At 42.5% G+C, this 14,742-nt stretch overlaps 1 protein-coding gene across 1 annotated transcript; it reads left to right on the forward strand.

Moving 5' to 3' along the window:
* The first annotated feature begins 3 nt into the window (after positions 1-3).
* RAD51AP1 (RAD51 associated protein 1) lies at positions 4-7,103 on the forward strand. Its single transcript, XM_050324590.1, is given in 9 exon segments — positions 4-50; positions 1,669-1,718; positions 3,180-3,309; positions 3,699-3,808; positions 4,147-4,221; positions 4,812-4,835; positions 4,838-4,954; positions 5,630-5,770; positions 6,605-7,103. Coding segments are annotated over 9 exon segments (795 nt in total). The 5' UTR covers positions 4-30; the 3' UTR covers positions 6,733-7,103.
* The last annotated feature ends 7,639 nt before the right edge of the window (positions 7,104-14,742 follow it).

A 14,742-nucleotide genomic window follows, 5' to 3' on the forward strand; every position in this document is an offset into this window, starting at 1 on the left:
CAGGAGCGGGAGCGCCCGCCCGGAGCGGGGATGGCGCGGCCGGGCAGGAGGTGCGTGTGCCGGGGGGACAGGAGGGCTCCCCGCCCGCTCTGGGGGCCTGGGGCGGCTCCCAGGGTGGCCCTGTCTTCCTTTCCAGCGGGAAGGGAATCGGGAGCGGAGGGTCCCAGGGGGTCGCGGTCAGTGGCGCTGGGTCCGGCTGGGGGCCTGTCACCAGTGGGGTCCCTCGGGGTTCAGTGATAGAATCTGGGAATGGTTTGGATTGGAAGGGACCTGAAAGATCACCTCGTTCCCTGCCATGGGCAGGGACACCTTCCACTAGCCCAGGTTGCTCAGAGCCCCATCCAACCTGGCCTTGGACACTGCCAGGGATGGGGCAGCCACAGCTTCTCTGGACAACCTGTGCCAGGGCCTGCCCACCGTCCCAGGGAAGGATTTCTCCCTGAATATCCAATCTAAACCTGCTCTCTGTCAGTTTGAAGCCATTCCCCATGTCCTGTCACTCCAGGCCCTTGGAAATAGTCTCTGTCCATCTTCCTTGGGGGCTCCCTTCAGGTCCTGGAAGGCCCCAGTTGGGTCATCCCAAAGCTTCCTCTTCTCCAGGCTGGACAATCACAATAAGTGATCCTGCCCCTCTGCTCAGCCCTGTGAGGCACATCTGGAGTGCTGTGTCCAGTCCTGAGCTCCTCAGGACAGGAGGGACATGGAGCTCCTGGAGCGGGTCCAGCAGGGGTTATGGAGATGATTCAGGGACTGGAGCATCTCCCTGAGGGGGAAAGGCTGAGGGAGCTGGGGCTGTTCAGCCTCCAGAGCAGACACTGAGAGGGGACCCCATCCATGTGTGTCAGGGGCTGCAGGGAGGGGGCAGAGGATGGCCCAGGCTCTGCTCGGGGGGCCCAGCAATGGCACAAGAGGAACGGGCAGGAACTGATGCCCAGGAAGTTCCAGCTGGACATGAGGAAGAACTTCTTTGCTGTGCAGTGACCCAGCCCTGAACAGACTGCCCAGAGAGGGTGTGGAGTCTCAGGCTGTGTCCCCTCTGGTCCTCTCAAATAACACCTGCCCTGGCAGCAGCATTTCAAGTGTCTAAAAGTGACCTCACAGATAAATAATTTCCCTTGCACAGGAGCAGCTCACAGGCAGTGTGTCCATAAGGAGAATGCAATGCTCCCATATGACAACAACAAAAAGCACTGTTATTTTAAGATTTTTAAAAAATCTAGAAGCTATTCCTAATAACCCTGTTCTGTACAGTAGTACTGGTTATACACATTATCTCTTCTCTCTGGTGACAGACCCAAGGGCACGGCTGGGGCTGTGTCAGGGCAGGCTCAGGTTGGATGTTATGAGAAGGTTCTTCCCCCAGAGGGTGGTTGGCACTGAACAGGCTCCCCAGGGCAGTGGGCACAGCCCCAAGGCTGGCAGGCCTCAAGGAGTGTTTGGGCACTCAGGCACGTGGTGGGATTATTGGGGTGCCCTGTGCAGGGCCAGGAGTTGGACTGGATGATCACTGTGTGTCCCTTCCCACTCAGGGGATTCTGTGATTTTGTGATTCCCTGCCTCTGAACATGTATTGCTTTTTTTCTTGTAAAACGTGCTTTACCCAAAAATCAACTGATAGCAAGTCAAGACAGTTGTAAAGGACTGATAGTGTATTTTTTTTTGCCACAGGAACAGGAAAGTTGTCGATTATTCTCAGTTTGGGGATTTGGAAGATGACGGTAAGTGGCGTGTTCCTGCACGTAACAGACATGCCAGGAACTAATGGAACCACCCAAAATGGGTGCGAGGGGAGATGAGGGGAGACCCCACAGCTTCCTCATGAGGGACTTGACCCTTGTGTGCCCCTTCCAGCTCAGCATATTCTGTGATTTTGTGAGTCTGTGAAAATATCATCAGAGTGTCTTTAGTGAAGCATGTTTTTTTAGGAACGGTTTGTTGAGCTCTCACTTCTTTCAGCAGCAGGAATCTGGGCACACTGGTGAATATTCCAGTTCCACGAGTGATGGCTGTAAAGCAGAGCCTAAGAGCAGTGTGCCAGGAAACTTGTGTCTTGTTGCAGTAAAATCTGCTTTTCTCCCTGCCCCAGTTTTCAGTGGCAATTGGTTCCATGACCCCCTGATTATTAGCTCACAGGGCTGTAAATGTGAATATAGAGGAGGTGTGAATCATCTCTACACAGATCTAACATTCCTCCACAGCTCTGTGTCTCAGTGGGTTTGTGGTAAGGGCATAGCAGTCAAATTTGGGGTATCATTGACCAGAAAAATAGATTGCAAGCTGTCTGTTTGCAAGCTGGAGGACAAAGGTCCTCCTTTCCTTCTAAGCCCTAATGGATGTTACTCGTTTTTCTGGCAGAGTTTGTTTGCTTTCATTTTTGTTTCCTTTTTTTTGTTTTCCCCATGCTGTTTGCAGGATCCAGGGAATAGTTTGAATTAATGGGAAGGGGAGGGCAAAAATAAATAACACTGAAGGGAATGCAGAGTCTTAGTTTAAATGTGGGTGGTGCATGACTTTTCTTAGTTTCTTGACCACTTCTGACAATCAAGAAAAATATAAATTCTCCAAAACCTTTGCAATCTTAGCTAAGGTTCTCCATCATTTAGAGAATACTAAGGATCATTATTTTTTTTTCCTTATTTTGCACTGTGATGTTTGGTGCCCTCAACTGAAAGAAAGGCAGTTTTATTGCCTTCTAAAGATACTTGAAAATTGTACCTAATAAGAGGCACTATGAAAATGGTAGAAAAAAGGGAGCAGCATAGATTTTCAAAAGGGGGAGTCATTAAGGGGAACAATCCCCAAAACACCAGGAACTCAAATCACAATTACTATGATAATATATAATATCAATCTTATCAATCTTATCAAAAGATTGATGCTCAGCATATCAAAATCTGGTAGCACAGTGGACATGGAAGCTTTATTGCTAATAAAAGTTGAAATCGTTGCCTCTGGAATAAAAGCATATGTAAAAGAGGCCTTGTGGAATTTTCATTTAAAATACATTTAATGATATCAGACTTACAGTTGGGTTCTTTAAACATAGAATGAATTTCAGAAAAAAAAAAGGGTTATCTGTGATATATGTTCAGTGTGTGTTGAGATTTAGGTCGAATAACCTCTTTTAGCCACGTGGAAAAGTGTAGGAAAACTGAGAGCTTGTTGCTGTTTCCCAACAGATGAAGACTTTGCACCTTCCAGCAAAAAATCCAGAACTCAGCCCAAGGAACTGAAGAAGGAGAAAAAAGAGAAGCAAAAAAAGCCACCCAAAGAAGTGACTCAGTCACAAACACAGACACTTAGCAAAAGGTAACAAATGTTGTGGTCAGCTCTGTGCTAATACCAATTATTAGTATGTATAAATATATATATAAAATGTTTTGCAATCATGATACTATTAAGTGTAGAGTGCTTTAAACATTGGGGTGGATTTGACTAAATAATTTCAGAATGTAATGCTCATAACACAAAATGCTATAAATATGTATTGAAAATATGAATCTCTTTACAAGTATCTGAATTTTAAAAAGTTCAGTAAGTCAGAAATAGATGTGTAACACTCACATTTTTATTATTTATTTTATTATTATTTTTATGTATTATTATTTCTTACTATTTCTATTTCTTTTATTATTCTTTTATCATATTTTTATTAATTCTTTTATTATTTACCATGGTTGTGGGGTTTTTTTTTCCAGGTTATCCTTGGATGACAAACTCTATAAGAGAGATTTGGAAGTTGCCTTAGCCTTGTCCGTCAAAGAAAAATCTGCAAATATCCTCGAGGTGCAAAATTCAGAAGAACAAGGTTACTCTGCAGTTCAATGCAACACTCTTCATTCAGATGTAGTGAATTTGAACATGACAATTTATTTTACAGTGATCTAGATGGAAAACCATGCTTGATTTCAAGCATGTCGTGATGAGGAAGTGAGAATTTCTAGGTAGTGCCTGTCTTTTTATGTTCTTGTTTTTTTTCTCTCAGAAAAGTGCCTCTCCTGTAAGACCTCCCAACCATCCAGCTTGATTAGAGACAGATAAAAACTGTTGCTGTTTTCATTTATTAATATTTCTGCTTTTTATCATGTGGTTTTTTGCACATTAACGTTTTATTTTTTTTAACTTTTTTTCTGGATCTTAAAACAGATAGGAGTATTGAATCAGAAAATATACACAGGAGTCCCCCTTTTTCCAACTGCAGTGGAGACAGTGAGATTTTAGGTAAGTTGTTCCCATATTCTGTCTTCAGAAAGAACATTTAAGTAGCTTATCTCTTCTTTGTTTCTATTGGTGCTGTTCACTGATGTGAAAAAAAGAGTCTTTGTCTTAAATAAAGATTGAGGGATGCATTAATTTTTTCATTAAGGAGTCTTAAAATGGGCAAACCTGGGGATTGCTGAGTGAGACTGTTAACACATCACTAAAAGTTAGTTGGAAATCACAACAGGCAATGACATTTTTAGATGCTGACTTCATTTAATTCTTCGAGAAGCTACACTTGCCCTCTACTCTTTTAATGGGTCCATAATGCCCAAGGATCAAATAAACATTTGCTGAGCCATTGGAAACTTCATTTTTCCAGTTGTGTTTTGGTCCTTCTGTTAGCTTGGTTACAGAGGAATGTCACGATGAGAAAGTGCAGTTTGGTTGGTTAAAAGTGTTCAACGAGAACCCCAGGAAAGCAGGTGCCAGTGACATGTTTCTGTGTCACCACAGGTGAATTCTGGGAGCTCAAATGCCTGCGTTCTTTTTGAGGAGGAGAACAGATTTGCTGGGAATTTCAGTCAATTGAACCACCTTCTGTTTCCTAGGTCTCAGTCAGGGGATGGATGAGGACACCCCCGGGGTGATGGTGGGAAAAGAGCGGGGACATCCCGAGTTCCAGCGCAGCAGAAGGTGGTTGACAGTGATGACAGAGAGCAGGACACTGACTCTGAGCCAGAGTCTGTCCCCAGTAAGTTCTTCTCCACAAAAACCCTCTCCTTAAATGTGCTTTGAAAGTGATACCTTACATTTAGTTTGTATTTTCCGTGAAATTCCTGCTACTTCCACTGTATTTTCCCTCCCCCCCTTACTGATTTAACCTCTAATGCCACTGACAACCCAATTGCACTTTTACACTAAATTTAAACAATCGCAACTTATTCATGCACAGACCCCAGAGTGGCAAAATTCCACAGCTTCCCTGCATTTGTATGTCAGGACAAATTTCTTCTGCCCTCCTTGTCCTGCGAGCTTTTGTCCTTTTAAAGAGCCTCTGCTCATTTTTCCTGTGGTTTGCTGGGGTTTGCATCAGCGTGAAGGCTCTGGAGTATGAGCTGTTGGTGGTTTCAGCTTAAGCTTTTTAAAAAAAGTAAATAGGCTCCCTTCTTTCTTTCTTTCTTTCTTTTTTTCTTTAATACTTTCTTTCTTTCCTTCAGTTCTCAACTCTTAGAAAACCAAGCTCATCCATGTCTCAGTCATTCCCCAGTAGGTGACATGTCTGTATAAGTATTTACTGCTCAAAGATGGGACAGTCTAGTACCATGTCTGCTGTTTCTGCAGAGAGCTTGTGCTGATCTGTCATCTTGCATAATGGTTTCTCTGCTAAAGAGTGTCTTCCCAAAGTCACTTGTATTTTCCAACCAAGCATCACCTGTAGTTTCTCCTTCCTGGACAACGGAACAGAAGCCTGAGCCAAGGCAAAAGATGACATCCTCAGAACCAGTTGGGAGGCCTCTGCTTGCATCAAGTCCTGTAGCACACAAAAAGCCTAAGTGGACACCCCCAGGTACGTGTGAGGTTGTAACTGCAAACAGATCCAGGAGCTGACTTGAGTTTTTAGCAATCTCCCCTGAAAGCAAACAAAAAAAACCAAACTATTTCAGCAAAATACCTGCCTTTTTATAAAAAAAGGTTTTCTTTTGACAGATTTAAGATTAAAACAGAGAGAAGGGATGAAAAGCTTTCTCTGTGCTTCTTTTGCAGCATTATCCTCAACTCCTTTATCTGGGGAGGAGAGGTTAATGAAATACTTTCCAGGGTGTGGATCAAGAGATTGGTTTATGTCCATTTCTTTCTTATTTAGAGCTTTTTTAATCTCTGTGACATGCTGCTAATTATCTATCCTAAACAAATAATACTAGAAAAATGTTTGAGAGTTTTAACTGCTCTAGTAAAGCAAATGCTTGGAAGCTTTATTTTGCCAGGTGTTTGAACATGCTGCTGCTGTTGACTCCTGCTGCATGCTTTGATTTTCCTTCTAATTTACTCCTGTGGTTCTCTTTGCTTGGCTCCTTTCCCTCAAGCCTTCCTTTCCCACTTGGAATTGTGCTGTGTGTCTGTGGAGCACCTGAAAACCCACAGTACACTGGGAACAGTTTTTATGGGCAGTGTTGCTCCAGTGTCCTGCTGGTGAATTAGGAACTGTGCACCATTCCAAAGGGATGGATTCCTGGGGACTGGGCTGATTTTCACCTTCTGTGTTGTTCAGACCTCTCTGCAATATCTTTAGAATAATTTTTTTTGTGTTCTGCTGGGAAAACTATAAAAAGCCAATGCTCACGTGATTTTTTTTCCCCTCTACACCTCTTGTAACTTCTTTTTGGTTTAAACTTCTTTTCAGCTCCGTCAGGAAGCAGTAATTCCTCTGGGAAGTGCATTGCTGTAAAGTCACCTCCTCACTGCCTCAGACTTGGCCTCTCCAGGCTGGCAAGAGTCAAACCACTGCATCCCAGTGCCACCAGCAGTTAAATGGTCAGACAAGGTGCCACACGAAGGAAAAGACTGTGGAAAGTGTTTTGCTTATAAACAGCACCGTGGCATCATCCATTTTGGAGGACTGTTGCTTATGGACAGTGTTGTAATGAGTTTTTATCCTGCATCTTGCTGGGCATCCTTGGGTGCTGCCGAATAATTGTACTATTTAATCAGGGTGACACCTGGGTCACCAGCTTTTTCATGTATTATATTCACAGATGTTGGTTTGTGATAATTTTAGTCCTCTAATATCTAAACTCTTGGCAATAAAATAGCCTAGACAGCAGTATGTATGACAGGAAATATGTTTTTTACAATGTTGTATTTTTTAAAAAAACTAAAATAAAGTGCTTTATATAATCTAATATTATTATTTGACTTCATTAATTTTGAAAATCACTTTAAATGTAGGCAACAGCCTGTCAGGTATTTTTGCATGTGTATGCCCTCACTGGAAGTCAGCAGCGTTAGCTGGGCTCAGACAGTGAGGATTTTGGTTGGAGCTCCTCAGGCTTCTTTGAGGACCATTGTCTTTAATTTTCAACGAAAGGGTTGGGTGTAATTTGCTGTAAACAGACTAAATGTAATCTGTGTTTCATGCCTGATCAGTTTTTGTTGTCTCAGCTTCCTTTTCCCCGGCAGACTCGCAACGTTATCAGTGCAAACCACAAAGCTGAAGAACCCCGTGTTACCACTTCCTCTGAGGCTCTGGGCAGAAACCTGCCCTTTGCATTTTAAAACACTTTGTCCTGCTGCTTACCAAGAATTACTGGGCCATCTCCACTCGTGTGTGGACATGGTATTTTTGGGATACTGACAAATCTGAAATTCCATTTCCTTGTATTTTGGGTTTTCCACACCATTTGGGGTTTTTTATTTTATTTTAATTGTTCTTGAATATGATTCAGTAGTTAAAGGTTAGTTTTCTCTAGGCCTGGCTGAATAAGAGCATGAAAGGACTTAAAGCTTGATCCACTGGCACTGAGTGTGAAAGACAAAAGCTACATATTCCTTAGTGTATTTAAGCTTCTCTCTGTTTAATGCTCAGGCCTCTCAGTTCCTCTCACCAAATTCTTCTTCATAATGACAACCCTTTAGGACAAGGTGATCATAGTTGTGATGTCATTAAAAGTTATAAGACCCCGATGAACAAAGAAATCATACTAAAAAGTGGACCTTTTAAAAAACAGATATTTATCTGCTCTGTTACCTTTCTGTTTCCCTCCTTTAACACATGAGAAGTTTCCTTAGATGTTTCACATTTTTTTACTTCCAGAAGATCTTTCCTTTGTTATGTTATTTGGCAAGATTCATTGAACTGAAGGATTCTACACGGTTATAATGAGGCAGTTGTCTAAGTAATACCTTGTGAACCCCATCTCAGCAGAAAGTTTAGAAGACAGGTGCACTTTTTAAAGAATTATATTAATAGTTTTAAAGGATACTGTTAGTATTTTTAAGAGTTTTTTAAAGAATTCTTACCTTAAGAATAATGAAGAATAATAACAGTCTGTAACTATGTAGGGAATCGACATTAGAGGGCACAACAACATCAAGTTATCACTCCAGTGAGGTGGAGCTGTGTGGCTGTGATTTGTATTTGCATCTCAAAGGGTTTGGTGACATTTGGGAGCAAAACATCTAGAACAGGAAAACAAAAGGAAATTTAACATGCAACTCTTGTCCAAGTGTATCAACAGCACAGCTTTAATGCAATTTCATAGGTGAAGGAACTAATAACAGTGTGAAAATTTGTGCTTAGTTATGGTTGCTTACAGCATTGCAGACTTAAAAGAGAATAATTTTGGTAATCATCTCTCCTTTTCCAGGCCCCTATTTCAATCCCATAAGCTGGAGACCATCAAAGAAAATGTCTATATTCTGAGATCTTTGCAGGGTTTTTGAAATCTAGTAAAATGTTAGAATGTCCCCTTATAAAGTATGTTCCCCTTGGCTGTGTTCACACAGCTGTGCAGGACTAACCGTGAAGCCACTGCCAGCCTGCAGGGTTTGGAAAGCCAGGCCATATATACTGGTGTGCTCGAGAGAAAGATCATTCAATGAACACTTACAAGCTCGTTTTCCTGCCACGTGGATGGATCTTGGTGCTCCTGTGCCTTGCCTGGCTGCCCCCACCCATTCCACCTGCCCTTCTGACAGACCCCTGGGAAGACAAAACAGCACAAAGGCTTTCCTAGCAAGGGTGAAACGTGGCCCTAAAGCAAAGGCAGATGAGATTTATTTCCCAAGAGCTGGCTGCATTTAGGACACCTGCAAAGGGACTGCAAATGTGGAGAAGCTGCCAGAGATCCTGGGAATATTTAAATCAGCAAGACAGAGATGTAGCACTGAGTGGGTTTGGAACGATCGTTTTAAGAAGAAGTCTGCATGGGATGTGTTTTCCACCTCTAGCTTATGCAGCTGTGCACAGAAAGTCTGATCCTCCTCATTCATCACCTCTGTGCTCTGTATCTTCATTACCCCAGCGAGGTTGTGATGATAAGTGATAATAGAGCACGTATTCTGTGCTGAACTGTGTTCCTTTGGAACATGGGGGAGCTTGTCTGCACTGAGAGCAGCTCCCTCTCCCCCTTTCCTCATTTGCTCACATTTGTCTGTCTTGCCAAAGAAACTTGGAGGCAGATTTTTCCAGCTGCTCCCAAAAGAGCGGGGAGGTGTGTTATTGCAGAGATGGGAAGCATTCTGTCCTCCACACATCACAGCCAGCCTGTTCCCAAGTGGGAACGCTGCCTGACTCCCGAATTTTCATCCCTATCGCTCCTGAGACATGTTACCCAGCACGTACTGCAGTAGCTCCTCTGGAACAACAAATAATTTATGAGCAAATTTGTGTTTCAGTAACGTGTGATATGATTTATTACTGTCCTGGTGATGCTGCTATTTCGCACTCTGTAGCTGAACGTGCAGGGGGTGTCTGACAAGGAGTGAGAAAGTGACTGTTATTGTCCAAATGTGAGACAAGACTGTGGTACCACTATTAAAAAATGCAGGTCTGGTGTGATAAACAGTGGTACTGCAACATCACTTGGATTCTAAGGCAGTGCTTGAGATCATCTGCTTCAGTTATTCTCTGGACAATAAATAACATGCAGTGGTTAAGGAAATAGCTCTCCTTCGAAATCTCCCTACTATTCTGTGAATTTATAAAACACAGACTGTTATTAAAATATTTTCTAGGAGTAATAGGGAAGTTCTTTTATTAAAAACATATTTCTCCTGAAAAATGTCACAGGAGGAGTGTCTGAGGGAGCTGGGGGTGTTGATCCTGGAGAAAACGAGGGTCGGGGGGACCTCCCTCTAAGGCACATCAGAAAGGCAGTGGTTCACTGCTGTCCACTTTCTCCTGCTCTCATCCAGGGGACACCAGGGTTTCCCCTGGTGTCCCCTGGATGAGAGCAGGAGAAAGTGGACAGCAGTGAACCACTGCCTTTCTGATGAGCCTGAATGCCTACAGCCTTCCTGAAAACTGGATTTTGGCCACTGGAACCTGTGCAGCCGAATGCAGACATCTTGCCAGAGCTAAAAGTGGATCCCAGCAGCAGGCAGTCCAACCTCCCGAAATAAAATAAATCCCTGGGCTTCACATCCGTCCTTTGCAGGAAGGCAGAAACCTCCAGAACAGCCAGAGATGGTCTGAAGCAAAATGCAGGCAGAGGGAGGGCTGTGTCTGAAAGTTGCATCCTGCCTTTACATTTTCCACCTAATCATTAGATCTGTTTTTAATTCTAGTATATATATATATATATATGTATATGTATATATGTATGTCTTTACTTTTTTAGTAGGAGCCATGTAATTGCAATTGTGATGATTAAGGTTATGTGTGAACTGAGGTTTGGGGAGAGGTGATTTCTTTCATCAGCCTAATTTCAAATGTTAGGAAGTCACAGGCTTACACCTTTTTTTACTGCCTTCTCTCTTCTCCAGGCTGAACAATCCCAATTCTCCCAGTCTTAGAGGGTCTCCATCCCTATAATCTTCTTGGTGGCCTCCTCTGGACTCACTCCAACCTACCTTTTCCTTTTTCAGAATGCTGAAATTAATAACAGTTAATTTTCTTATATTTTTATTGTTAAAAAAATTGTTCTACAAACACTAATATTATTTACTCTTTCTCTCAATATATTTTGATGCAAAGAAATATTCAGGACCACAGAGAGATTATATTTTGTCATTCAGTTTTTACCTCTTTTGGAAGTTTAAAAAAAAAAAAGGAAGGGAAGGAAAGAGAAGGATGAGAAAAAAAGACAGTCGGATGACAAAACATAAATGCTAAGAAGTGAAAATCCAAAATTGCTTTAATTAAAGAAAAACAAACAAACAAACAAAAACAAATTAAAAAATTCCAAAGAAACAAACAATAAAATATGAAGACTATAGCTCTTCTTACAAAACAAACAGAACACCAAATTTGAAAAATGTCTTAGAGAATCAGCAAAGAGGTTGTCCCACACAGCAAGAAATACAGCAATAAAATAATAAGTGGAAGGACTTGCACTGTAAAGTTCATTATGAACAAATCCTGCCTTTGCCTTCATATCCTGCTCCAATTCACATCAGTGAAGTGTTCTTCTGTTTCCAGGAGTCAAACTTAGAGCTGGAAAGGAGACAAGGAAAGTGATGGAAAATGGAGAAGCTGAAGTGAGTGAGTGTTTTGTGAAGCCTCGTGGAAGGTGGATTGTTCCCCGCACCCTGAACTCATCACCATGAACTCAGACTGTTCCCAAGGGCCTGGAGTGACAGGACATGGGGAATGGCTTCAAACTGACAGAGAGCAGGGTTAGATTGGATATCAGGGAGAAATCCTTCCCTGGGAGGGTGGGCAGGCCCTGGCACAGGTTGCCCAGAGAAGCTGTGGCTGCCCCATCCCTGGCAGTGTCCAAGGCCAGGCTGGATGGGGCTCTGAGCAACCTGGGACAGTGGAAGGTGTCCCTGCCCATACAGATGATCTTTAAGGTCTCTTCCAAATCAAACCATTCCATGATCCTGTGATTCAAAAAAAAAAAAAAGGAGATTTGAAGAGTTCTTTTCTCTGTTTTCTTCCAAACCCACTATGGCTTTACTGTCCTAAGGCTGGCATTGTTCCTCTGTTTTTTGAAATCTTTCTTTCTCTTTGGTTAAGATCGTGTCTGCATTTTTCTGCCTCTTATGAAACATGAATTGCTTTCTCATATGCAAAAAGAGTAAAGAAAATGATGACTTGAGTCTAAGTGTTACCTACTTCCCCATGGAGTCTGTCAGGAGTATAAAAATAGATTATGGTGAGGTGAATAAAACATGACTGAAGTCTGTTCCCTTAATATTCCAAACTAAGGCTGCTCCTGCTGTAGGCGTTTTGCTGATGGTTAATATATAAGGGCTTCATGGAGGATTAAAATGTAAAAAGAGACAGGACTACCTAGGAGCACTCACTCCAAGACTGCAAGTAGTTTTGGGGGGCTAAGGGGGAGCTGTGAGTCTAAATACTCTGAGTTACCTTTGAATTACCTTCATTAGACAGGTAATGTTTATAGCAGGAGAGGTAAAGCTGTGTCCTTTGAAGAAGAATAAAAAAAAATAAATAAAAGAAGAAAGGAAAGGAAAGAAAAGCAAATGACCCTCCAGGGATGGTTTTGCAACCCTGCTGAGCCCAATTGACAAACATGTTGTGCTTGTGCTAAGTCCTCAAAGATTTCATAGCACGTCAGCAGCTCCTCTGCCATCCACAGCTCAGTTTGGTGTTATTTGGTCTGTGTCAGTGCTGGGGAACGAGGTAAAACAACGTGGGACCTGATTGCAGCCACCTCACCCACAAAACTCATCAGTCAACCCATGCTTTTAGCCCTAGAGGGGCACGGGTTGGATTAGATTAACTTTAGTGCCAGATTCAAATGACAAAAAGGACAATTTAATGGAGGCAGATGTAAGACACGGAGCTTTGCCATGGTGGGGAAAGAAAGAAGGAAACAGTGAGAGCTGCTGTGATTTCAGCTTCTTCAGTAACTCTTGTTTACGAGTGAGAAGAAATAAAAGAATCCAGCCTGAGGTAACAGTGGTTGGCATTTGTTTCTATTGTTTGATGTGCATCTGGGTGCATTAGGCTGTGACACACCTGTTGTGAGGAGTAGAAAAATATCTGTTAGGAGACAGAAGATAGCCTGAGGAGTTGCACCACCTGCCATCAACTCCATATGATATTTTTATTGGATTAACCATAAATTTCTTTAGGAGAAATTGAACTGGGATGTGGGATTCTTGGGGCTGTCCTGTGCAGGACCAGGAGCTGGACTTGATGATCCCTGTGGGTCCCTTCCAACTCAGCATATTCTATGATTCTGTGATTTATTTGCCTACCAACTATTTTTGTTTTGTTGGGGCTTTCTTTCCTTGCCTGTGAATTTTCACCACATCCAGAGCTCCATTTCATCCGTGCACCCCTCTTGGTTTAAATCAGCTTATCTGGTCCATGCCCAGTTCCTGCTTCTCATGTGATTCCTCTACATTTTGGGAGTCCAGGAATAACCATATTTTCTGTTCTTGGAATAGTCCTGAGAACAGATTGAAGCACTAGAAAAGCCTGTTGGAGCACTGATTTCTGAGCTGTCATTTCTGTTTTCCAGAAACGATGATGTTGCTAAGGGTCCTTGTGGCTTTATGCAGTCAGAGAGCTGTTTGGAAAATCCCCAAATTCTATTTGAATTCTGCTGAGGACCCTTGCTCAGATGTTAGGAATTATCTCAAAAGGTTGTGGTAATTACATCCTTAGCTACACATAATTCCCTCCTATGTAAAATTACATTCATGGTCCTTATCCAGCTTTTGAACCCTTTTAGAACCAGCATTATAAATTTTTTCTGGTCTGCCAGGATAAAGAGCAGATCTTAACCATGATAGGAATTGTTAATAAAGAGCCAACTTACTGGCAACTAGCTTAAATGTTAGAATCTTGGTTTTACCATACCCCAAGCTTTTGCACCCTTCAGTGGAAGACATTTTCTAAGGAAGCCAGAAACTGTGAAAACTGTGACTGGTTTCCCCATTTCTAGCAGACTTGGACTGATTGGTTCATCTGGTGGGATCTTTGCCCAAGCTAAATGCATGCAAAACCTGAAATCACCCACTCCCTTCGCACTGATTTTGCCACGGCCTCATTGACACAGTTAATGTGCTTTGTTACAGCAAATGGAGCAGGAGTGGTTTAAGAAGCCTTTTGTCAACTCCACTCACATTACTCTGGGGAATTTGGTATTTCTCTTCCCTGCTGCAGCCTGCAGTGGCAGCATTTGGCTTTCTCTGGGGCCCTGCTCGAGCCTGTGTGGGTGCTCAGCTCATGGTCCCTCTGTGCCCTCTGCCCTCGGCTCGGGTCGGGAGCACTGAAGTGCAGCAGGAGCACAGTAAATGCTGTAAAGAGCAGAACTGATCGAATCTGCTCCTAGGGATGTGAAAATTTAGGGTGGCCAGTCTACATTATTCGCATAGGTTCTTTCTCAAGCCAAGCCAATAGAGAGACAGGGGCACTTCCACAGGGAAATTTATCTTGTATATTTAGCTAAGATGGAATGAATCCTCTTCCCACTTCATAAAGGGTTTTTATTGCATGAGAAGTTCTTTAATTTTCTTTACCACTAATGCTGTTTTACTTCCCAGTGCTGTTGCCAAACTCAATAAATTTGCAGTTAAGGTGTTGTCTGTGTCTATGAGCACTGCTAGCGATCACACCCACAAGGAATTTTTCTACCACTGCACTTAGCTCCATTAATGAAATACCTTTCAGAAGTGGGTATTTTTAATAAAATTAGTTACAGAGACCATACATATTTCCTTCAAACTTTAAATTTGTAAATTACAGCTGAAATATTTTATGCACTGCTTTTTACTTCAGTGTATCATGACTGAGACTTTGTAGTAATCCTGGCAGCTTTCTTGTGCTTTGAGAGTATTGTTGAGAAATGTAGGAGAGAACTTCATTCAGTTTCTTGTGTTGTCAAAAATTAGTTGGTCCTC

The sequence above is a fragment of the Myiozetetes cayanensis genome, unplaced genomic scaffold (assembly GCF_022539395.1).
Source record: "Myiozetetes cayanensis isolate MyiCay16 unplaced genomic scaffold, myiCay2020 scf3, whole genome shotgun sequence".
Taxonomy (NCBI): domain Eukaryota; kingdom Metazoa; phylum Chordata; class Aves; order Passeriformes; family Tyrannidae; genus Myiozetetes; species Myiozetetes cayanensis.